We start from the raw sequence: 26,257 nt of genomic DNA on the forward strand, positions 1-26,257 counted from the left end.
AGTTTATGAGGGCAGTGCAGTTGATGTTGTGATTATGAACTTTCAAAAGGATGTTTAATAAAGTACCACATAATAGACTTGGTCGCAAAATTAAAGCCCACGGGATTAAAGGGACAGTGGCAGCATGGATACATTATTGACTAAGGGGCAGAGGTGAGCTGTTGTTTTTCCTACTGGAAGGAGGTATACAGTTGTGTTCCCCAGGGGTCAGTATGAGGACCAATGCTCTTTTTAATATATAGTAATGCCCTGAACTTGGGTGTACAGGGCATCATTTCGAAGTATGCAGATGAAACAAAGCTCAGGAATGTAGTAAACAATGAGGAGAACAGTAACAGACTTCAGGAGCACATAGACAGACTGTTGAAAGGGCAGACATATGGCAGAGGAATTTCAATGCAGAGAAGTGTGAAGTGATTCATTTTAATAGGAAGAATGAGGAGAGACAATATAAGCTAAATAGTATAATTTTAAAGTGGGTGCAGTAGAGAGACCTGTATGTACACAACTCTTTGATGGTGTCATGACAAGTTGAGAAGGCTGTTAAAATGTACATCAGACTCTCAGCTTTATAAACAGAGGCATAAAGTACAAAAGCAAGGAAGCTATGATAAATCTTTATAATATACTGGTTAGGCCTCAGCTGGAATAGAGTGGTTAATTTAGGGCACCACACTTTAGGAAGGATGTCAAGGTCTTAGCGAGGGTGCAGAAAGGGATTTACTGGAATGGCACCAGGGATGAGGGACTTGATATGTGGTGAGACTGGAGAAGCTGGGTTTGCTCAGAGCAGAGAAGGGTAATAGGAGATTTGATAGAGCTGTTCAAAATCATGAATTGTTTTGATAGATTAAATAAGGAGAAACTGTTTCCTGTGACAGAAGGGTAGGTACCCAATGGACAAAGATTTAAGATGGTTGGTAAAAGAACCAGAGGCGACATGAGGCAAAAGAATACGCAGTGTGTTGTCAAAATCTGCAACGCACAGCTTGAAAGGAGAGTGGAAGCAGATTCAATAATAACTTTCAAAAGGGAATTGAATAAATACATTGAAGGGAAATAATTTACAAGATGATGGGGAAAGAGCAGGGGAGTGGAAATAATTGCAAAGCTCTAACAAAGAGCACAGGCACGATGGGGTAAATGGCCTCCTTCTGTGTTGTATCCATCTATGATTCTAACATCTAAATTTATATCTAATTTACGGGAGTAGAAATTGTTTCTGGCCCTTTTTTCAGCCACATAACCAATAGAGCCTATGCCCAATCAGGTGGTTCGAGGCTCACCTAAAATTGGGATGCAGAGATATGGAGAATAATACCCTCTTTTGTGTTTGAGAATAGTCACACTCGTTTTTAGTGAACCATTTTATTGTTTTGCTCTTGATGCAGGGCAACATTTTGTGTTCCTGTTGCAGTGGCAGAAGGACACTTGTCATGCAGATAAAACAAGGAGCTAACAACAACAACAAGCATTTATATGCCACCTTTAACATAGGAAACATGCCAAAGCACTTCAGTGATGCCGAAGGAAAAAATGGACTCCGAGCCAAAGAAGGAGATATTAGGAGACTCAACCAAAAGCTTGGTCAAAGAAGTGGATTTTAGGGCGGATCTATTATGAGATGATAGAGGTGTAGTGGTGTCTGGTTTTAGGGAGGGAAATCCAGAGCAAGGAGCCGAGGTGACTGAAGGCACAGCTGCCCATGGTGGGGCAAAGGGAAGGGAGAATGCACGAACGGCCAGAGGCAGAGGAATGGAGAGTTTAATGGAACAAATTAGAGAGGTAGACAGGAAATTGTCATAGAGGGATTTAAAGATAAGGAAAAGATAAAGATAAAGATAAGGAGAAATTTGCCTGGATTGCACCTCCCATTAGCACCTGTAGGGGGCGGTAATGGGGCGCTAAGGTGTTACTGACCGGACGCGGCGAATTCACTGATGCCCGCGAACTTTCCTGGTAGTTTTGTGCTGGCGCTAACACTTACCGCCTCGCTCTCTTGCGCCTCGTAGAGCATGATGTCATTCAGTGCGCAGTGCCCCATTAGTGGCCCGGATGTGATACTCACTCCAGGCCCCTGCAGCATCGCTGGGCGTCAACAATGGCTGGCTGCTTGGGGAACGATATTTAAAGGCAGCGGTAGTCAGGTAGGGAAAAATGTATTTCTCTCCCCTGTCTGATGCCTCCTGATTTCTTTTGATCCCGCGATTGCTCAGCCCTTCACTCTCAGAGTGCTTGAGCTGCCATGCACGTAGCAAGAGAGACAGCATGACGATACATTCATTGGCCCTTCCTGTAGTGTATGGAGAAAGAGTCGGACTGAACATTGTGAGCTCAAAGTGTGACCTTAGTCTTTTATTGCAGGTCTCCAGAGTGCCTCTCCAACCTGTGAAGCCTCCTTAAATACCTCTGCTCCAAAGGGATTATGGGATCCCTTGGGTCTCCAGGGGATGAGCCCTCTGGTGGCTGTACAGAGTAAATACAAGTTACATATATAACACTTCCCTTTAAGCGAGGGAAGAAGCCTGTAAAGACAGCAACGCTGCACTGAACATTCTTCAACGCTCTGCCACTACCGTTTCTCTCACACACTTTAGTGCTCCAAGGGAAGCGGTAGCACTTGAGTTAGCACTCCACTTCCCTCTTGGAGAGCTAAAGCGGATGTTCTCGGGAGCAGCAAATATTTTTCGCCCAGTGATACTTTTGTGCTCCTTCAAAAGTTATCACCCAAGTGAGGAGCTACCACAATTTCTAGCCCAGTATTTTAAATTTGTGGCACTGAGGGTCCAGGAGCCACTTTAGGTCAATGAGAACTGGGGTGATGGGTGAGGGAGACCTGGGCAGTGATTTCGATAACTGAGGTGGGCTCAGTGCGGCCAAGACAGGTGACGAGTTGCGACCCCACTCCCAGCTCAATCCCGCTCTATCATAAGAATCTTCCTGATTGGGCTTGTTAGGCCCGCCCTGCAAGGTTCCCGGTCAATTAAAATGAAGCATTTCCGATGACTTTATTTGATAATGCATCATCAGCTGGTTTCCTTAAAGGGGCCGTGTCCACATTCATTTTTACAGTTGTGCTGAATGTTCTGCAGCATTGAGGTGCTGCAAACACTGTGCACAGGTGCACGGCTGCACACAGGCTCTCCCATGTGCTTATGGAGGGAGTCACAGCACGCAGGGAGATTTCTTCCCTTATAAAGGGCAGAAGAGACCTCCCCAGGACACCAACGCAGCCTGGTTGCACATTGTACAGGAAGGTATAAGCATTGATGTCGTCTGGAGGAGCTGGCTGCAGTGGCACAAACCTTTCAATGATCTCAGTAGATCATGAAATGTTACTGCAAAGCCACACTCAACCTCATCCTGCTGTGCCACTCATCACATCCCCATCACTCTGCCTTCCCGACCCTACTCCCGCGCATCCTTACTCACACCAACTTACCCTGCACCTCCACCCATCCCTTTCTCTCTATCTATAATATTAGTTCCACATCTCACCATCCACCCATCACACTCACCATCATCCTTGTCCAATTATACCAACTAACAACTGTAGGCAGTTGGGTCTTTTAGCCAATGTTCATGTAAAGTTTCTGTTAATGTGTGCACCTATCGAAGTGGCTTTGTGAGTTGTAGTGAATGGTGAGACATGGGGTGCTCCCCGCGGTGGTGAAGAGTGTGAAAGGAATGCCTTGGGCATTGCAGGGATGCTTAATGGTGCTGATGTGGGGTGACGCCAATCTGGTGCAGTTTGCGCCGCTGACCTCCGAAAGGTATACCGACTTACCTTGCGTGCAGCCCAGAACGTAGACTTGCTGCTGGACAGGCCACATCGTCTGCATGCCCGGCACGAGACTCCCAAAGCAAGCGCTCTACTCGGAGCTGCAACACGGCAAGCGAGCCCCAGGCGGGCAGAGGAAACGCTTCAAGGACACCCTCAAAGCCTCCTTGATAAAGTGCAACATCCCCACCGACATCTGGGAGTCCCTGGCCCAAGACCGCCCAAAGTGGAGAAAGAGCATCCGAGAGGGCACTGAGCACCTCGAGTCTCATCGCCGAGAGCACGCAGAAAACAAGCGCAGGCAGCAGAAGGAGCGTGCGGCAAACCAGACTCCCCACCCACCCTTTCCTTCAACCACTGTCTGTCCCACCTGTGACAGAGACTGTGATTCCCGTATTGGACTCTTCAGTCACCTGAGAACTCACTTTTAGGGTGGAAGCAAGTTTTCCTCGACTCCGAGGGATTGCCTATGATGATGATACCAACTTACCTTGTGCACAGCCCAGAACGTAGACTTGCTGCTCGGCGCTGCAGAGTTGTGTGCAGCGTATTACATCACGAAGGCCAGGAGCGCAATGCACCGCCTACAACATCTGTCAAAACTAAGCCATGCCCACAGAAACTTCTTTCAGTCTCTTCCATTGAAATTACCTTTTAAAAACTTTTAATTAAATTGGTACTTGGATTTATTTCATATATCAGCATTTTGTTATAACAAATTACTAATAATAATTTGGCATCTGTTATTTAGATTTCATACCAAAGAACGTGTTCCTTTTCTTCTTTGCATTAAGAAGCATTGTAGAGCGTTATAGAGTGTTTTACTAGCCCAAAGAATGAACTGTGCTGTACAGTACTTCAAACATCCCGGCTTTTTAAATTAAGGATGTGTTTGTATTTATTTTACTTAAATTAGGTAAGTTTTTTTTATTCTTTTAAGGCTAGCATTTAATATCCTGTCAAAGGTCGATTATGACGGATTGCGTTTCAACAGCACTGACAGGCCCTGGCAATGACCTTTTTGATTTACTAAACTCACCGTCTCCGAAGGGACGGCTACCGCGGAGTTTGGGCGGTCGACTGAAAAAATCGATGGGCTGCCGCGGACGGGTACTTTTCCCTCCCCGAGCCATATTCAGCTCGGGGAGGATTTCGGCGATGTTCACTTCCGCTGGAAACAGTGCGGTGAAGCCGCAGTAAAGGGAGGTTTCCAGCGGTGAGCTGTGCAGTGGTACTTTCATCGAAATTCTCGCGGTCGGAGACATCCGCCCACGGGAAGCCTCCAACCGCAAATTCTGGGGCAATGTTTCTAAATGTTGCCACTGGGTACATTTTTATTGTGAAATGATAGCAGAACGGTTAACAATCCTTTCGGACGCACTCAAATGGGTTCCTTTCATAGTGAAACAGGTTCCTTTGCCTGCTTTAACTAACAGTAAAACTTTCGGATGTAATTGGTGGGCAATTGGTGGGCAATTAGCCCAACTCTGCGCCAGCAATGGATACTTCCCCGTCTGTGCAGATCATCTGTCAAGATCGCAAGTTCGAGATTTAGCGCATGCGCTGGGGATCCCGAGCTTGTTGCCAATTTCAAAGACAATATGATGGCGTACTCTCAGAGCATGCCGTTAATCCCACCGCAAAATCTGTCCCTTCCCCTCACAGGAATTGACTGTATCCACGATGGGTTTAAATTCAGCTTGCAGCTGCACTTTGCTTTCTACGTGATCATGGAAGATTTGGTTATTGGATCAAGGTTCACCAAAATGGCTGATTCCTGACAATATCATCCTGCCACTGGCACTGGAGCAAGAATTGTAGAGTTTGGCAGAAGCAGCAGCTTTTCATTACCATCGGACTGAACATACTTTTACTGCTGGCACCATCTCAGATTCTAACAGTATCCCAGACCGTTAGTGACATAACAGTCCATTATCTCTAAATATTTCATTAGTATTCATTAGCATTCCCCCACAATAATTAAATGTGGAGTATATTAAATCCTCAAAGTAATAGTTAAGAAATAATACCCAATCCAACAGAAGATTTTGGTTTTTAAGACTTTATTTGGTGCACTTTGTGGCATTTTGCAATTTACTGTCATCCTGCCACCTTTCAAACCAATAACATATTTTTCCTGGAAGGGTTACAAATATTTTAAATATGAAAGTGAAAATAGCTATAGGGATCTCAAAACAACTTTATAGGGTAAAGTTAAGATAAATGGTTTGAAGCCCTCCATTATAATAATAGATAAAGGAATATCAAACCAAAATCGTTAACATTCATTCGCTATTATTGTCAAAAGTGATTTTATGGAATCATAGAATCATACAGTATAGAAAGTGGCCATTCGGCCCATTGAATCTGTGCTGCTCTTTGAAAGGGCTATCTAATTAGTCCCACTCACCTGCCCTTTTCCCTTAAGCTCTGCAAATATCTCTTATGCTAGATTTCTAGCATTTATTGCTAATTTAAAGCTGCTAAAAAGCTTTATTTTCTTGTCCGGCAATACAAATGATAAAACACAACGATCATTTAAAAAAACTAAAGCTGCATGAAAACATAATTTGCAGAAACAGGTGCAGAGAGCAATGAATTTTGCTCCCAATGTACCTGACTGCCTCCAGTCTGGATCTGTTCTAATCTTACTGATTGGTAATATCACTTCTCACATGTTTCCATGATGCTGGTCGCTCTAATTTTGGCAATCCACATTCACAGGGAGATGTGAGAAGTGACATTAATAATCAGATGGGTATCATAAATGAAATGTACGGAGTGAGCTTTCTCTCTATTTATATTATGGTAACAAACATAAATAAACTAAAAACAGCTTTCAAAGTTACACAACATGGGGCTCAATTTTCCCCAAAGCTGTTTTTTGGCGTACTTGAAAAGTTTCGCCCATTCTTTTGGAGTCCAAGTACGCAAAAAAAAAATCATCCAAGTTTCCCCGTTTGAATTCTTCATTTTGGCGCCGCCTAGCCTGTCCTTTAGTATTGGGGTCGGAGCCTTGATCTGCGCCAAAAAGATCGGGTTGCCACGGTAACCAGGGACACAATGTGGGCTGAGGCTGGAAAGTGAAACATACAGCCAGCTCACAGCAACCTTCACATTGCACATTACACATTGCAGCAACTTACCTCCCCTCTCCCGGTCCTGATCCCTGCACCTATCCCAGGCCGAATGGCCTCCCGGTCCCGATCCCTGCACCTATCCCAGGCCGAATGGCTTCCCGATGCCGGTCCTCACACCTATCCCAGGACAAACAGCTTCCTCCCTCCCAGTCCCCACTCCTAACTATGCCTGAAAGGCTTCCGTTCCCCCCCCCGCCCCCCTCTCTCCCACTCTCTCTCACCTCTCCTGCTGCTGCTCTCCGATATCTGCCGCGCTGACTTACTAACCTGTGCCGATTTTCTTAACTCACCAGAAGGTTTTTCTACAGAGGCCACATATGCCGGCCGAAGAAGAATTGGAGTAAATCGGAGCTGGCCAAACTTGCCTAAATGGCCAGAATTGGCAAGGGTGGCAGGTCACGCCCCCATGATTAAAAAAAAAACGAATCTAAAAAAATCGTAACTGAGTTACGCTGGTACACATTGATTGGGGAAACTAGTATTTTTTAAACTTAGGCCAAAAAAAGCAGTGCGCGCCAAAAAAACGGCGCAAATCACTGGGGAAAATTGAGACCATAGTCAGGCATTGCACTTACACAGAACAAGCCAATAGCCTACAACAGTAGTATATTGTAGTAAAATCCTAAATATGGGAAACTCAAAGTCACTTTTTTTACACCAGGAAACATTCTCCTTATCTCAAAAAAGCAGCTGCAACTAGCATTGAATAAGGCAACAGTTGAGCATGGCCGAGAATTTTTTTTTTGAGGAATACGCTAAGATTTAAAAACAGCAGATCAGCAGATATAGCTGGTGCAGAAGCACAGGCGCATGCAGTCTGACTGTGATGCCAGCTGATCACCTTGGTATGTTTTCTTTGATCTTTGTCTTCAAGTGTGAAAGTCTGTGGTATGGGTGCTTTGAAGGCAAACCCCATATTTAAGAAAAATGGCCCTTCAAAAATATCTGTGTACCTTAAAGAGCTGCTTTATACCCACATGCACTAATGCCGCTGACCTTCAATGGGGGGGCTTAATGCTGGGCAGCCAGGCTCTTATCACCCTTCCCGGTGGGAGGGGAGCTACGAACAGTTGTGGCCAATGCAGTTCAGAAAATAGTATGGGGTGTATTGAGAGTTCGGAACCAGCAAGATTGGTGAATTTTGATTTGCTCAGTCCCTGCTCACCCATTTAATGCTTTGGGGACCGTGCTTGGCAATTGGAAAATGATTCTAAAGTTGCTAACTGTAGGTGAGCTGGATATTGAGTTAGAAGCGGTCCCATGACATTTACAAATGAGGCTGGGCTTTAGTGGTCACAAGACAAATGTCTGTTGATTAAAGAATAGTGACAGAGACAGAAATTATGGTTTGCAGTAACCTTCAAAACAGCAGCCAGTACTTTCCTGCAGAATCAAAAACCTCAAAACATCAGCCTTTTCTCAGGTGCTGAAATGACACAGTAAGATTGATGTGGGTAGCACAGTTGATGTTGTGGTACATGGACTTTCAAAGGGCGTTTGACAAAGTACCACATTATAGACATGTTAGCAAAACTAAAGCCCATGGGATTAAAGGGACAGTGGCAGAACGAAACAAAAAGCAGAGAGCAGTAGTGAACGGTTGTTTCCAGACTAGAGGGAGATATACAGTGGTGTTCCCAGGGTTCGGTATTAGGACCGCTGCTCTTTTCCATAAATATTGATGAATTAGATTTGAGTTCACAGGGCATAATTTCAAAGTTTACAGATGATACGAAACTCAGAAATGTAGCAAACAACGATGAGGATAGTAACAGACTTTAGGAGGACATAAACAAACTGGTGAAGTGGGAAGTCACATGGCAGAGGAAATTTAACGTAAAGAAGCGGAAAGTGATTCATTTTGGTAGGAAGAATGAGGAGAGGAAGTATAAACTAAATGGAACAATTTGAAAGTGAGTGCAGGGACAGAGAGACCTGGGGTGGAAATTTGGTTGGAGGCTACTTAGGACGCTAATGGCGGCGGGGCGGTAAATTTAGCGCCGGGAAATGGTTTGCGTCTGCAGCCACAAAATCTAGCTGCTGGGCCCTGAGTGTGGAGCAGAGCGCTAAGGGAGGAGTTCCACACCTTCCTTGGGGCGCTAGGCCGGCTGAACAACTGAAAATCCGTTGCTAAAGAGCCGGCCTTGGAGCGCCCTAAGAGATGCTTCCCTGGAAATTGCCAAAAAAAAACACAAAAAACATTCCCAATACCTTGCTCACCCCCACATAAAGATCAATCGCAAAAATAAAACAAAAAAACACCCATTCACACTTACCTCGTGTCATCATTCCTTCCCTCTCTGCCGCCGGAACAGCTCGGACCGCCCGCTTTCCCTGTTGCTACGGGGCGCAACAGGGCCAGCTGTAGAACCACCCCTTACACAGCGCAAAACAAAAATCAAAGCGCTGTCAAAACCGGGGGTGTTGCACACCGGCTCGGCACTCCCGGACGGTACTGGTCAGTGCTGTCGGCATCGGCACATTGAATGTGCCGCGCGGCGCGAGTGCCAGCGCTCGCGGCTCCGATCCCCTTTAGCGCCTCTATTCCAACCCTTTCCAGGGGTGCGAAGTGAATGATTTGCTGCCCCTGGGGTTTTATATACACATATCTTTGAAGGTGTCAGGACATGAAGGCTGTTAAAATGCATATGGAATCCTTGGCTTTATTAATAGAGGAATAGAGTAAAAAAAGCCAGGACATTATGCTAAACCTTTCTACAACACTGGTTAGGCCTCAGCTGGAATAGTTTGTTCAATTCTGGGCACCACACTTTAGGAAGGATGTCAGGGCCTTGAAGAGGGTGCAGGAAAGTTTTACGAGAATGGTACAAGGGATGAGAGACTTCAATTATGTGGCGAGATTGGAAAAGCTGGGATTGTTCTCCTTAGAGCAGAGAAAGTTAAGAGAGGTTTGATAGAGGTGTTCAAAATCATGAATGGTTTTGATAATATAAATAAGGAAAAACTGTTTCCAGTGACAAAAGGGTTGGTAACCAGAAGGCACAGATTTAAGGTGATTGGCAAAAGAACTAGAGGTAGCATGAGGAAACGTTTGTTTTTTTTACACAGCGAGTTGTTGTGATCTGGAATGAACGGCCTGAAAGGGTGGTGGAAACAGATTCAATAATAGCATTCAAAAGAGAATTGGATAAATGCTTGAAGGGAAATAAATTATCGGGCTATGGGGAAAGAACAGAGGAGTGAAGTTAAGTGGATACCAAAGAGCCAGGGTAGGGACGATGGACCGAATGGCCTCCTTCTGTGCTGTGTCGTTCTATGATTGTATGAGATTAGCAGATGAATACTTAACTGATTAGTCTGAACTTCCTTTCTCTGCTATTTTGATGGTGGCATTAACCCAGAGGCTTCAGTATTTATAACTAATTACTTGTTGTATTGAACTATTTTGAATCATCTTCAGAACCTCACTATCCATATCACTTTTAAAGAGGTCATCTTAGTATTAAATAATCCAAGCAAAGTTTTTTTCGAGCTAACCATCCATCATCAGAGGCAGTCCCTCGGAATCGAGGAAGACTTGCTTCCACTCTAAAAGTGAGTTCTCAGGTGACTGAACAGTCCAATATGGGAATTACAGTCTCTGTCACAGGCGGGACAGACAGTGGTTGAGGGAAGGGGTGGGTGGGACTGGTTTGCCGCACGCTCCTTTCGCTGCCTGCGCTTGTTTTCTGCATGCTCTCGGCGACGAGACTCGAGTTGCTCCCAGATGCACTTCCTCCATTTAGTGCGGTCTTTGGCCAGGGACTCCCAGGCATCAGTGGGGATGTTGCAAAGCAAAGGAGGCTTTGAGGGTGTCCTTGAAACGTTTCCTCTGCCCACCTGGGGCTTGCTTGCTGTGTGGGAGTTCCGAGTAGAGTGCTTGGCTAACCAGTTAAGTGGTTATCAGGATTTGCCTGGAGTTGTCCAACCAGCAAGATACCTGTTGTGTACTGTAAAGCATGCACTCCCATGTTCCGCCAGCAGAGAGCGCATCCCCTGAAGTCCCAAGGGATCCCAGCATCCCTTGGGAGCACTGTATAGAAGCCGGCCCCTGAAGCCTGTTCCTCACTCTGGAGTGTCTTAATAAAGACTGAGGTCGCTGTTACTTTAACCTCCCTGTGTGCAGTCTCATCAGTGTTAGGAACACAAAAATACCATGGCCCAGAAATCCCTGTTTCTTCTTCCCACGGGCGTTCGATTAAAAATAAGAGAAAAGATGCACACTTACCTTTTGGTCGAATGCCCGCCAGAGATCCCGGACTCGAGGCTTCCTCTTCTTGCGCAACAGAGCACGTTCACGTTGGGACGTCCGTAGGAGTCACGTGGGCCTGGACACCCAATCACGGTAAAGTATTTTCTCATTCATAGTAATAGGAGTTTCGTAAATCTGAAACTCCAATTACTATGAATGAGAGACACCCCCAACCACCCAAACACTACAAGCCAGAAACTTGACAGATCGGAAAAGTCGGTTTTCAGCACATGCGTATTGCGCTGAAAACCGGCATTTCCGATGCCTTCCTGGGTCCGTAGAAACTTTGTACTGACCAGGGAAGGCCGTGATTTCTGGGCCCATATAAATCTACCAGTGCAAACTGCCTGATGTTCCACTTGCTATTCTTGGCACTGATAATACTGGATGCACCTCCTGACAAGACAGCACCAGACTCCCCAGTAATTATTATCAGCAGTATCACTGACTCCAAATCTTTCATGTCATAGCTCTCAATTTGGCAGTCAGTTACAATTTATTCCATTTAAATGAATATTGAACATAAAATCCTGAGGTATCTGGCAATCTGAGCATGCATTGGAAGCAGCCTGGAGGCACAAAACTTTAGTGCATTGTGAAGTTGGATCACAAAGTGGGAGGATATGGGTTTTCCATCTTGATTATTTAGTGTATTTATGGTCAAGCCAGGACCATCGGCCAGAGGGGGTGTTGAACAGCAGCAGAGCTTTGGATATAGCTTGCCTTTTGAGAAAGGTTGAGGGAATGAATTTCACTCACCCAGAGAGATTTTGGAGCTCTTTAAATGTGATTTCATCGAGCAAGAGCTTTTCATATTTCAGACAAATGATTAATTTTCAAATAACAAAGAGAAAGCTAATCATATTGAGGGGCATTTAGAATCATAGAATCACAGAGTGGTTACAGCACAGCAGGAGGCCATTCGGCCTGTTGAGCCATTGCTGGCTCGCTGCAAGAGCACTTTAGCTAGTCCCACTCCCCCACTCTTTCCCCGTAGTCCTGCAATTTTTTCCCTTCAGGTACCTATCCAATTACCTGTTGAAGGCTACGATTAAAGCTGCCTCCACAGGCCTGTCAGGCCGTGCATTCCAGATCATAACCACTCGCTGTATAAAAAAAGTTTTTCCTCGTGTTGCCTATGGTTCTTCTGCCAATCACCTTAAATCTGTGTCCTCTGGTTCTCGACCCTTCCACCAATGGGAACAGTTTCTCTCTCTCTACCCTGTCCAGACCCCTCATGATTTTGAACACCTCGATCAAATCTCCTCTCAACCTTCTCTGCTCCAAGGAGAACAACCCCAACTTCTCCAGTCTATCCACGTAACTAAAGTCTCTCATCCCCGGAACCATTCTTGTAAATTGTTTCTGCACCCTTTCCAAGGCCTTCACATCCTTCCTAAAGTGCAGCCGTAAGGGCCATATCTAACTCCCTCTTGAATATATCCAATGAACTGGCATCAACAACTCTCTGCGGCAGGGAATTCTACAGGTTAACAACTCTCTGAGTGAAGAAGTTTCTCCTCATCTCAGTCCTAAATGGCTTGCCCCTTATCCTTAGACTGTGTCCCCTGGTTCTGGACTTCCCCAACATCGGGAACATTCTTCCTGCATCTAACCTGTCCAGTCCCGTCAGAATTTTATATGTTTCTATGAGATTCTCTCTCATCCTTCTAAACTCCAGTGAATACAGGCCCAGTTGATCCAGTCTCTCCTCATATGTCAGTCCTGCCATCCCGGGAATCAGTCTGGTGAACCTTCGCTGCACTCCCTCAATAGCAAGAACGTCCTTCCTCAGATTAGGAGACCAAAACTGAACACAATATTCCAGGTGAGGCCTCACCAAGGCCCTGTACAACTGCAATAAGACCTCCCTGCTCCTATACTCAAATCCCCTTGCTATGAAGGCCAACATACCATTTGCCTTCTTCACTGACTGCTGTACCTGCATGCCAACCTTCAATGACTAATGAATCATGACACCCAGGTCTCGCTGCACCTCCCCTTTTCCTAATCTGCTGCCATCCAGATAGTATTCTGTCTTCGCGTTTTTGCCACCAAAGTGGATAACCTCACATTTATCCACATTATACTGCATCTGCCATGTATTTGCCCACTCGCCTAACCTGTCCAAATTATCCTGCAGCCTCTTAGTGTCCTCCTCACAGCTCACACCACCACCCAGTTTAGTGTCATCTGCAAACTTGGAGATATTACACTCAATTCCATTATCCAAATCATTAATGTATATTGTAAAGAGCTGGGGTCCCAGCACTGAGCCCTGCGGCACTCCACTAGTCACTGCCTGCCATTCTGAAAAGGACCCGTTAATCCCGACTCTCTGCTTTCTGTCTGCCAACCAGTTCTCTATCCATGTCAGTATATTACCCCCAGTACCATGTGCTTTGATTTTGCACACCAATCTCTTGTGTGGGACCTTGTCAAAAGCCTTTTGAAAGTCCAAATACACCACATCCACTGGTTCTCCCCTGTCCACTTTACAAGTTATATCCTCAAAAGATTCCACAAGATTTATCAAGCATGATTTCCCCTTCATAAATCCATGCTGACTTGGACCGATCCTGTCACTGCTTTCTAAATGTGCTGCTATTTCATCCTTAATAATTGATTCCAACATTTGCCCCACTACTGATGTCAGGCTAACCAGTCTATAATTACCCGTTTTCTCTCTCCCTCCTTTTTTAAAAAGTGGTGTTACTTTAGCAACCCATAAGAACTGATCCAGAGTCGATAGACTGTTGGAAAATTATCACCAATGCATCCACTATTTCTAGGGCCACTTCCTTAAGTACTCTGGGATGTAGACTATCAGGCCCTGGGGATTTATCAGCCTTCAATCCCATCAATTTCCTTAACACAATTTCCCGCCTAATAAGGATATCCTTCAGTTCCTCATTCTCACTAGACCTTCGGACCCCTAGTACATCTGGAAGGTTATTTGTGTCTTCTTTTGTGAAGACAGAACCAAAGTACTTGTTCAATTGGTCTGCCATTTCTTTGTTCCCCATTATAAATTCACCCGAATTCGACTGCAAGGGACCTACGCTTGTCTTCACTAATCTTTTTCTCTTCACATATCTATAGAAGCTTTTGCAGTCATTTTTTATGTTTCCGGCAAGCTTCCTCTCGTACTCTATTTTCGCCCTCTTAATTAATCCCTTTGTCCTCCTCTGCTGTATTCTAAATTTCTCCCACTCCTCAGGTTTACTACTTTTTCTGGCCAATTTATATGCCTCTTCCTTGGATTTAACACTATCCTTAATTTCCCTTGTTAGCCACGGTTGAGCCACCTTACCCGTTTTATTTTTACTCCAGACAGGGATGCACAATTGCTGAAGTTCATCCATGTGATCTTTAAATGTTTGCCATTGCCTATCCACCGTCAACCCTTTAAGTATCATTTGCCAGTCTAATCTAGCCAATTCGCGCCTCATACCATCAAAGTTACCTTTCCTTAAGTTCAGGACCCTAGTTTCTGAATTAACTTTGTCACTCTCCATCTTAATAAAGAATTCTGCCATATTATGGTCACTCTTCCCCAAGGGGCCTCGCAGAACAAGATTGCTAATTAGTCCCTTCTCATTACACATCACCCAGTCGAGGATGGCCAGCTCTCTCAATACTACTACCCTACCTCCTCTCTTTCCTTTCCGATCTTGCCTGAACACCTTATATCCAGGAATATTTCATTCCCAATCCTGCCTTTTTTGAGCCAAGTCTCCGTTATCACCATGACATTATATTCCCATGTGGCTATTAGCGCCTGCAGCTTACAAACCTTATTTACCATGTTTCTTGCGTTTATACACATACACTGTAAACCTATTTTAGACCTTCTTGTATTCTCTCTTAGTTTCACCCCACCTAATACCATACTATTTCTTACACTAGTGCTATCTGTCTCTCCCAATCCATTGTGCACCTTGTTTCGCCTTTCTAATGCTACATCCTGATGCCCGTCCCCCTACCAAATTAATTTAAACCCTCCCCAATAGCACTCGCAACCACCCCTCCCCCTGCCCCCCCATCACTGCCTTCGCCGACAAACTTGTGCAGATTTATAATGATCAGAATTGATAAACTTGTACATTACTTTAAATTAAAAAGCTACTCTACTGAGTTAATCCATGGAAGTGGAGTGTAGGTGTAAGTGTAAGGGGGTTAAATTGGACAGCCCCTAAAAACTGGTATGGGGATCGTGATGCGCGATTAAACAACGCCCTTAGATTGAAAAGCCAACTTTATGTTGCCTGCTCATTATAATGATTTCTGCTTGCAGCCAGCACTAACCACACTAGCACCACTTAAAGCTAGCCTGCACTGCTTAAAAGCTAGCCTGCACCTCTTAAAGGGGAGGTGCATTGTGGCTGGAGCAGGTGTCAGGAGCCGTGCAGGAAGTGAGTTTGTCCTGGGAAACAGTGAGAAATAGCACAACATGGGAAAGAGTCAGCTCCAAGGTTTTCGGACGTCCCCTCATGATCACAGTTCATGTGGCAGCTTGCTTTTATTGTATGCATGCAGCGCATGTGTGCGTGAGTTGCACACTGGTGCATGAGCCATGTCATCGGTGGATAGCCCTTGTCACCCAGTTGCCACTCTTTAGTTTGCCATGGTGAACCAAATGCAGCTGGCACAGGGTATTGCCACAGAATGAAGGCATCATGACTGCTGCCAGGATATCGGGTATGGATCTGCATTATTTGCTGCCTGTGGTCGCACACTAGCTGGACGTTGATGGAGTGGAATCCCTTTCAGGTCCGATATATGGCAGAGTTGGCTTGCGGTGCCTGCAAAGTGATGTGCGTGAGGCCAATGGCACCCTGCACCATGGGGAAGTCTGCAATCCTAGCAAACCCTTGTGCTCGCTTTGCCTGCTGGTCGCTGTGAAGAAAGAATGAAGTGTGGTTATCTCTCTTTGAATAGAGAGCCTCAGTGACCTACCTTGCCTTTCAGTTGATGACAAACTGCGAGATATTGCAAATATCTCCAGCTCCAACCTGGAAGGAGGCTGAAGCATAAAGGTTAATCGCCATGGTCACCCTCACAGCCAATGACAATGCGGTCCTCGCCCTGCTCGGAGGTTGCAGTTGTGACTGTAGCAGGTGGCAGATTTCAGTGAGGATGTCCTTACTGAAGCGCACACTTCTCACACATTGTTCCTCGCTGAGGTTCAGGTAGGAGAACTGCTCCCTGAACACCCTGGACATCTATCATCATCAAAGGCAGTCCCTCGGGATCGAGGAAGACTTGCTTCCACTCTTAGCATGAGTTCTTAGGTGGCTGTACAGTCCAATACGAGAACCACAGTTTCTGTCACAGGTGGGACAGTCGTTGAGGGAAAGGGTGGGTGGGGAGTCTGGTTTGCCGCACGCTCCTTCCGCTGCCTGCGCTTGATTTCTGCATGCTCTCGGCGACGATACTCGAGGAGCTCAGCCCCCTCCCGGATGCACTTCCTCCACTTAGGGCGGTCTTTGGCCAGGGACTCCCAGGTGTCAGTGGGGATGTCGCACTTTATCAGGAAGGCTTTGAGGGTGTCCTTGTAACGTTTCCTCTGCCCGCCTTTGGCTCGTTTGCCGTGGACGAGTTCCGAGTAGAGCGCTTGCTTTGGGAGTCTCCTGTCTGGCATGTGAACTATGTGGCCTGCCCAGCGGAGCTGATCAAGTGTGGTCAGCGCTTCAATGCTGGGGATGTTGCCCTGGATGAGGACGCTAATGTTTGTGCGTCTATCCTCCCAGGGGATTTGCAGGATCTTGCGGATACATCGCTGGTGGTATTTCTCCAGTGACTTGAGGTGTCTACATGGTCCACGTATCTGAGCCATACAGGAAGGCGGGTATTACTACAGCCCTGTAGACCACGAGCTTGGTGACAGTTTTGAGGGCCTGGTCTTCAAGCATCCTTTTCCTCAGGTGGCCGAAGACTGCACTGGCGCACTGGAGGCGGTGTTGGATCTCGTCGTCAATGCCTGCTCTTGTTGATAGGCGAGATAGGGGAAATGGTCCACCTTGTCCAGGGCCACGCCGTGGATCTTGATGTTTGGGGGGCAGTGCTGTGCGGCGAGGACAGGCTGGTGGAGGAACTTTGTCTCACTAATGTTTAGCGTAAGGCCCATGCTTTCATACGCGTCAGTAAATACATTGACTATGTCCTGGAGTGCAGCCTCTGTGTGCGCACAGACACAGGCATCGTCCGCGTACTGTAGCTTGACGACAGAGGTCGGGGTGGTCTTGGACCTGGCCTGGAGACGGCGCAGGTTGAACAGCTTCCCACTGGTTCTGTAGTTTAGTTTCACTCCAGAGGGGAGCTTATCAACTGTGGAGTGGAGCATGGCAGTGAGGAAGATTGAGAAGAGGGTTGGGATGATGACGCAGCCCTGTTTGACCCCGGTCCGGATGTGGATTGGGTCTGTGATGGATCCGTTGGTGAGGATCACGGCCTGCATGTCGTCATGGAGCAGGCAGAGGATGGTGACGTACTTTTGGGGGCATCCGAAACGGAGGAGGACGCTCCATAGACCCTCGCGGTTGACGGTGTCAAAGGCCTTTGTAAGGTCGAAGAAGGCCATGTATAAGGGCTGGCGCTGCTCCCTGCATTTTTCCTGCAGCTGTCGTGCAGCAAAAATCATGTCCGTTGTGCCCTGAAGGGAACAAAATCTGCACTGCAACTCCGGGAGGAACTCCTCGGCCACGGGAAGAAGACGATTGCGGAAGACTCTAGCGACGACTTTCCCAGTGGCTGATAGCAGGGAGATTCCTCTGTAGTTGCCGCAGTCGGACTTGTCCCCTTTTTTAAAGATGGTCACGATCACTGCACCTCTGTGATCCCCGGCATGCTCTCCTCCCTCCAGATGAGAGAGATGAGGTTGTGTATTCGTGCCAGTAGTTCCTCTCTGAGGTTCCTCGCTGAGGTTCAGGTCGGAGAACTGCTCCCTGAACACCCTGGGCATCTATGGCATCCTGCTGAGAGCCCTTTTCCCTCTTCGAGCAGCTTGTTCTGCTCTGTGTGGCCTCTGTTTGTTCTCCCAGTCATGCTGTATTCCAAGGGGAGTGCCTACTGGTACACACATGTCTGTCAGCAACTGGTTTGTGCAGGAGCCTTGAAGTCAGCACAATGTCCTTCAGTAACTGCCACACCACTCCCTGTAGACCTTTGCAACTTAAAGAACTATGGAAAGCACCAATTCCTTGCAGAATCGTAGCAAGAGCCAAAAGAAATCAACCTGGAACTGACCTGCTGTGAAGTAGTTAATGATCTCTTTAAATAACACTGGCGGGGGGTGGGGGAGGGGTGTGGCGGCTGGTTCTTTCCTGCTGCTGAACGTGTGTTCAACTGTGTGTGCGGTTAGGAGGGGCATAGGCTGGAGCATTGGGCTCCAAATTGGCACTGCTGGCGTCCAGTCAGCTGATGTAATGAGCCACCTGCTCTGCATACTTCCAGCGGACGTTAGCTGCACGCATGTTGACATTCTCTCCAAGATGTCGTCCAGTGCGAATCGTGGCGTAAGTGTGTACGCGTGCATCGGATGCCACTTTAGTCCCTGAACAGCACCCGTAGTGCCCAGACAACGCACGTTACCGAGCCCAATTTTGCGCCCTAAGTATCTGTGCGGCGCTACTTCATGCGCCTTTAATCATGAGGTAAATACTGTGATGAATTTACACTTCTGAGGAATGACAAGTTGAATCTGTTTCTAAAGAAGCAGGTTGTTCAATTCCAGCCTTGGTTAGCACCATTCTAAATCCATTATTGTCCGGAACAGAGTTCAGCGCTAATTAGAATAAGCTGAAACACTTTACCAATAAGAAGAAATTGTCGTCATCAGATTTTTCACATAATCCTAAATAGTGCAAAGGAGATATCTGGGGACATATTGGCTCCAATATTAACCTGAAGGTGGCTTCGGTGTAGGGTGGGGCGGGGGGTGAAATTGAGTGGGGGAAATCCGGAAATCAACTCAACTCAATTGTGACAATTAATTTTGACTTTCGGGTTTTGCGTCTCTAAGCTTTGCAGCGGGCATGGTGCACACCCACATGGTGCACGCCCACATGGTGCACGCCCACACGGTGCACGCCCACATCACCCGCACGCACATGAGGCACACCCACATGAGCCGCAAACATGGTGCACGCCCACATGGTGCACGCCCACATGGTGCACGCCCACATGGTGCACACCCACGTGGTGCACACCCACAGGGTACCCACATGACCCGCACCCACATGGTGCACACCCACATGGTTCACGCCCACATGGTGCACTCCCACATGGTGCACGCCCACATGGTGCACGCCCACATGGTGCACACCCACATGGTGCACGCCCACATGGTGCACACCCACATGAGGCACACCCACATGACCCGCACGCACATGACCCGCATGCACATGACCCGCACGCACATGACCCGCACGCACATGGTGCACACCCACATGAGGCACACCCACATGACCCGCACGCACATGACCCGCACGCACATGAGGCACACCCACATGAGGCACACCCACATGACCCGCACGCACATGAGGCACGCCCACATGAGGCACGCCCACATGAGGCACGCCCACATGACCCGCATCCACATGACACAATCTCAGCTGTATTTAAAGGGACAGTCCACAAATGGAAATTTGTGTTCAAGATGGATGATGGGCATAGAGCAAGGACAACATCTAGATTTAAGGACACCTCACTGGAATTCCTGCTAGGTGCAGTCAAAAGCAGGAGGGACATACTTTTCCCCAACACTGGGAGGAAGAACCCTGCTGCTCTCATCGAGGTGTGGTTGGAAGTAGCTGAGGAGATGAGCAGCAGGAACATTGTGCCCAGGTTATGGATACAATGTAGAAAGTGATTTAATGACCTAACCAGGTCAGGAAAAGTGAGTACATTTGCTGATGCAACTACATCCTGTGGTTTAAATTCTCCCCCTTCGCTCTGCCTTGCTATGTGTTCTTCATCATGGCACTCCTCGCACCCATTCAACTTCCAGAAGCACCCAGACTTCACGTTCTGTGCACTTCATCACCTCCCCATTTATCCATCCACTGTTGACACTCACCCCCAACCCTCATGCAATGTGATGCATGTGTCCCATAGACCTCTCACTGAATGCACTGCATCCATTGGGTGGATACCTCACCTTCACTCATTCAAGGGTCTGTTTATTCACCTCTTTTAGGAGAAGAGAGCGCAAATCGCAAGGAAGAGGAACAGGACTGGAGGTGGGCCGCCACAGATAGTACAGCTCTCAAATGCAGAAGACGCCCTGGAGATAAATGGCACATCTGCGTCCCTCTCAGTCAGAGATGGAGAGGCAGGGAGCTTGCAGATAGCTAGTGACAGAATTACAAATATCTTTGACACACATATGCTGACTTCATTTTATCAATGACTGAACTACGAGAAGACTGAGTATGGTGATTGTCAACATTGTGGCTTTGCCATGACTAAATCATATCGCTTTCTTTTGTCCTCTCGGGCCTTCACGCGCACAGCAAGTTGTTGCACAACATCCATGAGGACGATTCCTCAGAGAACATTCATCCTTCTGAAGGTGCACCATCACAGGACCTACAGCCGTGCACCAGCGCAAATACTTGCACTTTGGTGGGTGCACTTAGACAGTTAGTTGGGTTTTCACCTGGTGATTCACACCTCACAACTGAACACAAGCAGACACTGGTGGCAGGGACAGCTGTGGAGAGGCCCCAGTGGGGGAGCAATCTCTTCCAAGCTCTGCTCAGCTGGACACAGACACTGAACCCCGGGGCTATCATTGAGAAGGAGAGTGCTCGGGGTGCATCAGCAACTTAGCCAGGTACTGACAGATGTGCCTCGCCCAATCTCAACAGTAGCGGAGAGGATGGAGGAGTCCAACTTGATCGTTAATACATTGGTGGCTCTCAAATGAGTCCATTCAGGCCATGACCACAGCTGTGCAGAATTTGGATGTCAACTTGTCTGCTGCCTTAAGCAGGGTGACAGATACCTTATACCTTATCCGTGGTCTTGTAACACGTCACTGATCTTCACCATTGTGGTCTGCAGCAGAGCGTTGGCGTGATGTGGCCCAGGAGAAGGATGATGGCAAAAGAAGACATGGAAGTGAGAACTGCACTCAAAGCATTCCCACGTCTCATCCTTCCCGCCCACCCACCCCTCGCTAGTACCCAACATCCTGCCTTGTCTCCTGCTGGCCAAGTCTGCCACTGCACAGATGCAGGTGGAGAAGTCTTTGGCGGGACCTTCAGGGGCTCCAATATCCAGTGGGCATAGTTCAAAAGCAGTCAGGGCAGGGATCTAAGCTACCTGTCTCTAACTCTGCTGAAGCCACCAGGATGCACCATGTAGAAGCAGGATGTTGAAGAAATTGTAATTCACCAAGGATATGCATATGGGTATTTGACAAAATATTATGCTGTTAAGTTTCTTTTTGTGCATAATGCCGCGAAAAATGTAATTATTCACACCACTTCCCGCCTTCACCATTATTGCATTCTGTGGGCAACTCGGCCTTTCACTTGCTTTATAGTGAATTTCAATATGTGACGGATCTGCAATGGGTGGACAAGTGGTTAAAGGACTGTTTATTGCAAAGGGGGTGTGGGGGGGAGGGGAGTGTGGGGGGGGGGGAGTGTGGGGGGGGGGGATTGTGCTGGGGGGGGAGTGTGGGGGGGGAGTGTGGGGGGGGGGATTGTGCTGGGGGGAGGGGAGTGTGGGGGGGGGATTGTGCTGGGGGGAGGGGAGTGTGGGGGGAGTGTGGGGGGGAGGGGAGTGTGGGGGGGGGGAGTGTGGGGGGGGGGATTGTGCTGGGGGGAGGGGAGTGTGGGGGGGGGAGTGTGGGGGGGGTGATTGTGCTGGGGGGAGTGTGGGGGGAGTGTGGGGGGGAGGGGAGTGTGGGGGGGAGGGCAGTGTGCTGGGGGGGAGGGGAGTGTGGGGGGGAGGGGAGTGTGGAGGGGAGGGGAGTGTGGGGGGGGAGTATGGGGGGGGGATTGTGCTGGGGGGAGTGTGGGGGGGAGGGGAGTGTGGGGGGAGGGCAGTGTGCTGGGGGGGAGGGGAGTGTGGGGGGGAGGGGAGTGTGGAGGGGAGGGGAGTGTGGGGGGGAGGGGAGTGTGGGGGGGAGGGGAGTGTGGGGGGGAGGGCAGTGTGCTGGGGGGGAGGGGAGTGTGGGGGGGAGGGAGTGTGGGGGGAGGGGAGTGTGGGGGGGAGGGGAGTGTGGGGGGGAGGGGAGTGTGGGGGGGGGCTGTGTGATGGGGGGGGAGGGTGCGGGGTTGGTGCTGATGGTGGGGGAGGTGTTGAGGGGAACGGTGTGGAGGGGAGGGTGTGGGGGGAGAGTGTGGGGGGGAGGACATGGGGGGGTAGTGGGATAGGTTCGTGCTGATGGTAAGAGCAGACCATAGGATTTAATTTGTTATGTTTCACACTAGCTGAACCTTCGTGAAATGAGGGCACCCCTGGCATCCCAGGCAGCAATGCAAGAGATTGGTCTGGTTACCGGTGCCCCTTCTCCACCCTCCTCCAGCTCCTCCTCCTCTATGTTCTCCTCATCCGAAGATGAGTGATGAGCCCCTTTGTCTTCTCCACCTGCAAACCTCTCTCCGAAGCATGTGCTGATCCCATTGCAGCAGATGGTCATTGCCGTGCATGATGAAGGTCTTCCTCTTCTGACCTAACACTTCCAAGATGCCTCTCATCCTGATCTTGTCAATTTGAGATACTCAGAGGGTGAACAAAGCTGTATCCACACCAACACTCTCTGCCATACATGTGTCAGAGGGAAGTGAGACAACAGCTGTAATAAGTGAGTTTCTATTCAGATGGGTCAATGAAAGTTTTATTACCCACCCGAACTGCTGCTCAAACTCACCTTTGTTTCCCTGGCCAGTTTCCCCAGCCCCGGCAAACCTGTGCTGCTCAAGCAAGATTTGAAGCCAAGTTAAAAACAATTTAAAATACCTCACTGACTTCTGCTAAGGATGTTAATTGTTCCAATAAGTACCTGCCCGCATGCAATTGGGAAATCCCCAACTCTGGCTGTAGGCTTCTCTCTGGCATCCAAATGCGCCTCCGTTAAACCCGAAAGTTGGAGCCAGGTTGCACTCTCACTGTAAAATTCAAATATCTTTACCCCTCCAACCCCTCCCAACCCCTGTTCTCGGGGGGGGGGGGTAAAATTCCCCCATTGTCTCAGTTGTCCACTGCTTTTTATTTTTGTGTTTTAACCCATACAGTGCTGCCAATGAAATGGCATGTTCCAGTGAGACCTCCTCAGCTGAGGAGTTATATGATCAAGTGAGCAGATTACCTGACATTGCATTCCAAAAAAACTTCTCATAACGTTGGCATGGTAGTTTCAATGGTTAACCTGCTGATACTTGAGACTTGATTGGATGAAACACTAGCCTTTGGAAATGGTTTTGAGGGACCAGATTACATCAGTGTTGTCCCCGTCTCAGGAATTGAAGTCGGATCAACAGAAATACTTGAAAACGTTTAATTTTAGAATTTAAAAGTCGAATAAATAAGAACAAAGTCCAAATAAATGTTGAAATAGGATGAGTAAACATGAAATAATGTATGGTGAAATAATGTAGTGGATGTCCTGTGGGGTTGCTCAGGGAGTTGTATGGATTGACTATCTAACTGTGGCACTCTGATGATGGAAGCCAATGGTCAGGATCCAGGAATAATGAAAACAATAAACAAATATGAAAGGTTGTAGTTGGAAAAAAAGAAATAAAAAAAAAAGGAAGGGCCAGTGTGGCAAAGGATGAACTAAATAAATGTGAGCGTTCCAGGATGGAAGGAATTAAACAAGCAGTGGATAGGTTACAGAGAGAAAATAAACAAATACATGAATCTGAGAAGCTTGGTAGCAAAGAAATAACTAAAAGACTATAGGGGGAGAAATTGATTATCACCCCGTTGGGAGTGGTGACTTTTGAGAGGCGGAAAATTTAGCAGCAGGTGCTAAAGCTCTGCAGTTAAATAAACACTGCCCTGGACCACCAAGGGAGCGGGGGAGCTGTGCGATCAGTCTGTCACTCAAGCAACATGCCGGGCTGAGCGATCGCGGGCACGTCCCCACAAAGAAAACGGAGCAACACAGTGGAAACAAAGGCACGTTTTTTTTATTACTTACCTCGGCCACCTCGCCTTTAATTATCGCCCCGGTAGCAGCCGGCTGTCTGATCCACCCCTCCTGCAGCTGCTGGTGTTTTTGGGGGCCGGGGCGATGCGCACGGCGGTGACACCACCATCTCCGGTCGCTAAACTCCTGGCCAATATTGCAGAAGTTGTTGTCAGCGCCGCGCCCGGGGAGGGTGCTAACGATAGGCGCAAATGCACCGAAATTCTAGGCTTTTGACTTACTCTAGTTGGGGAATAAGTAAATCAGGAAGGAGGAACAGATTAAGCAGGGGAGAAGAAAATAAATAAATAAATAGGCAAGGTTCAAAGTGGAAAGTATTAAAAAGCATTGGGATCAGAATAGCCTCATTGAAGAACTAGCAACGTGGTCAGAAGTAGCAGAATTGCTCCCCCAACTTCACAGGTGTTGCAATAGCCTCGCCCCCCCCCCCCCCCCATCCTGTCATCTATCCCGTGGAGCCTGCTCCAATGCTCACTCCCGGGACTTACCACAGGGCCGTTGCCAACAAGATAAGCCTCCCGTCATTGATGTCTTTCTTCAGGCGAGTTGCCAACAGATGAAATGCCGGGAACTTGCCCCACTTACGTCGATGAGGCCCGAGGGCCAATTTCCATTGATCCTTGGGCTTCTTGGTTCTGGCATTCGCTGTGCTTGGATGCTGATAACTAGTATATTTTATATCATTGATGTGTGATTATGTTCATATTATGCAACTAATACAATGTCCAGAAATAATCTTTACCCCAGTAAGTTTTCAGTCCTTGACAAACTGCATTACAGTTATTAACATGATCAGATTCTGGTACTGTCAGATTGACTCAGCTCCATACCTCATCACACCCTTGATCCAGACATGGATGCAAGTGATGAATGCCAGAGGAGAGTTCAGCATCGCTGCCCTGACCATAGGTGGCCTCGGGTAGAACTCTGCTTCTTTCTAACAAAAGCACTTTGGTTCCTTTTTGGTATTTATAGATCCTGCATATATTTTTAATGTGTTCTTAATTTCTTTCAACTAATTAAAAAAAATCTTATTGGTATTTTCCTCTGTCACATACCCTTATGTCACGTAATGTTACAATCATACTGCTATCTACAGCTCTATTGAGTCTCATTACTATTTTAATATGTAGTAGATAATATATACCCGGGAGTAAGTTAAAGACTGGAATATAATTGAAGGAGTCCCATGGTTTATATGTGACATAAAAGATAGCTAGCAATGTGTTGTATTCCATTATCTAATTGAACAGCCCAGATGATATAAACCATAAAACACATTCGATTATTCTAATCAAATTGCTCCATGGTGCTGTGTGTTTAATATGGTTTTATTCAGTTTGCAGCATGGTTTTCTGTCTGGGTGCTGATAAGTAGTATATTTTATCACAGGTGTGTGATTATGTTCACACTGTGCAACAAATACAATGTCCAGAAATAATTTATAGACCATCAGCTGAAAGTTCTTTGGCCAGTCATTGCTTGCTAGCTGTCAGATCCCACTCTATTTCTGGAGCTGTGTGATTGCAAGCTGTGTGGTAACTACAAACAATTGCAAGTCACTTATGGAGTGTATTTTGTGTTGAGGTGGTGAAATGATTTACCTTTTTACATGCTGTGATGGAGTTCCCTGTAGCACACATGGAGCTCTCTGCTTCACTGCCTGGGATTGTTTCAAAGTGCTCTGAGAGGCGACGCATTTGTGAGGCTTCAAAGTTACTGCAACAGAAGACAGAGAATTGACGTAAAGTATGGCACTAACACTAAACTGGTACATTTCTACTGCAGGTCCTGCTGGAAGCATCAGTCTTTCCTTCAGTGTGGTTGCTAGAAATCATTAACATTGTCTGTAATAGCTTTCCATTAATAAATAAGTACGATTCCAGTTTATGTGTCAGATTGGTTCTGTTTGT

At 47.3% G+C, this 26,257-nt stretch overlaps 1 protein-coding gene across 3 annotated transcripts in view; it reads right to left on the reverse strand.

Annotated features, from left to right (window-relative positions):
* The window catches only part of sphkap (SPHK1 interactor, AKAP domain containing), a 447,045-nt gene that overhangs the window by 224,626 nt on the left and 196,162 nt on the right, over positions 1-26,257 (reverse strand). For all 3 annotated transcript variants that reach the window (XM_070883916.1, XM_070883917.1, XM_070883915.1), the window contains exon 2: positions 25,949-26,063. In XM_070883916.1, coding sequence (XP_070740017.1) covers positions 25,949-26,063 — 115 coding nt within the window. The remainder of the gene's footprint in view (positions 1-25,948; positions 26,064-26,257) is intronic.

The sequence above is a fragment of the Pristiophorus japonicus genome, chromosome 6, assembly GCF_044704955.1.
Source record: "Pristiophorus japonicus isolate sPriJap1 chromosome 6, sPriJap1.hap1, whole genome shotgun sequence".
Classification (NCBI taxonomy): Eukaryota; Metazoa; Chordata; class Chondrichthyes; family Pristiophoridae; genus Pristiophorus; species Pristiophorus japonicus.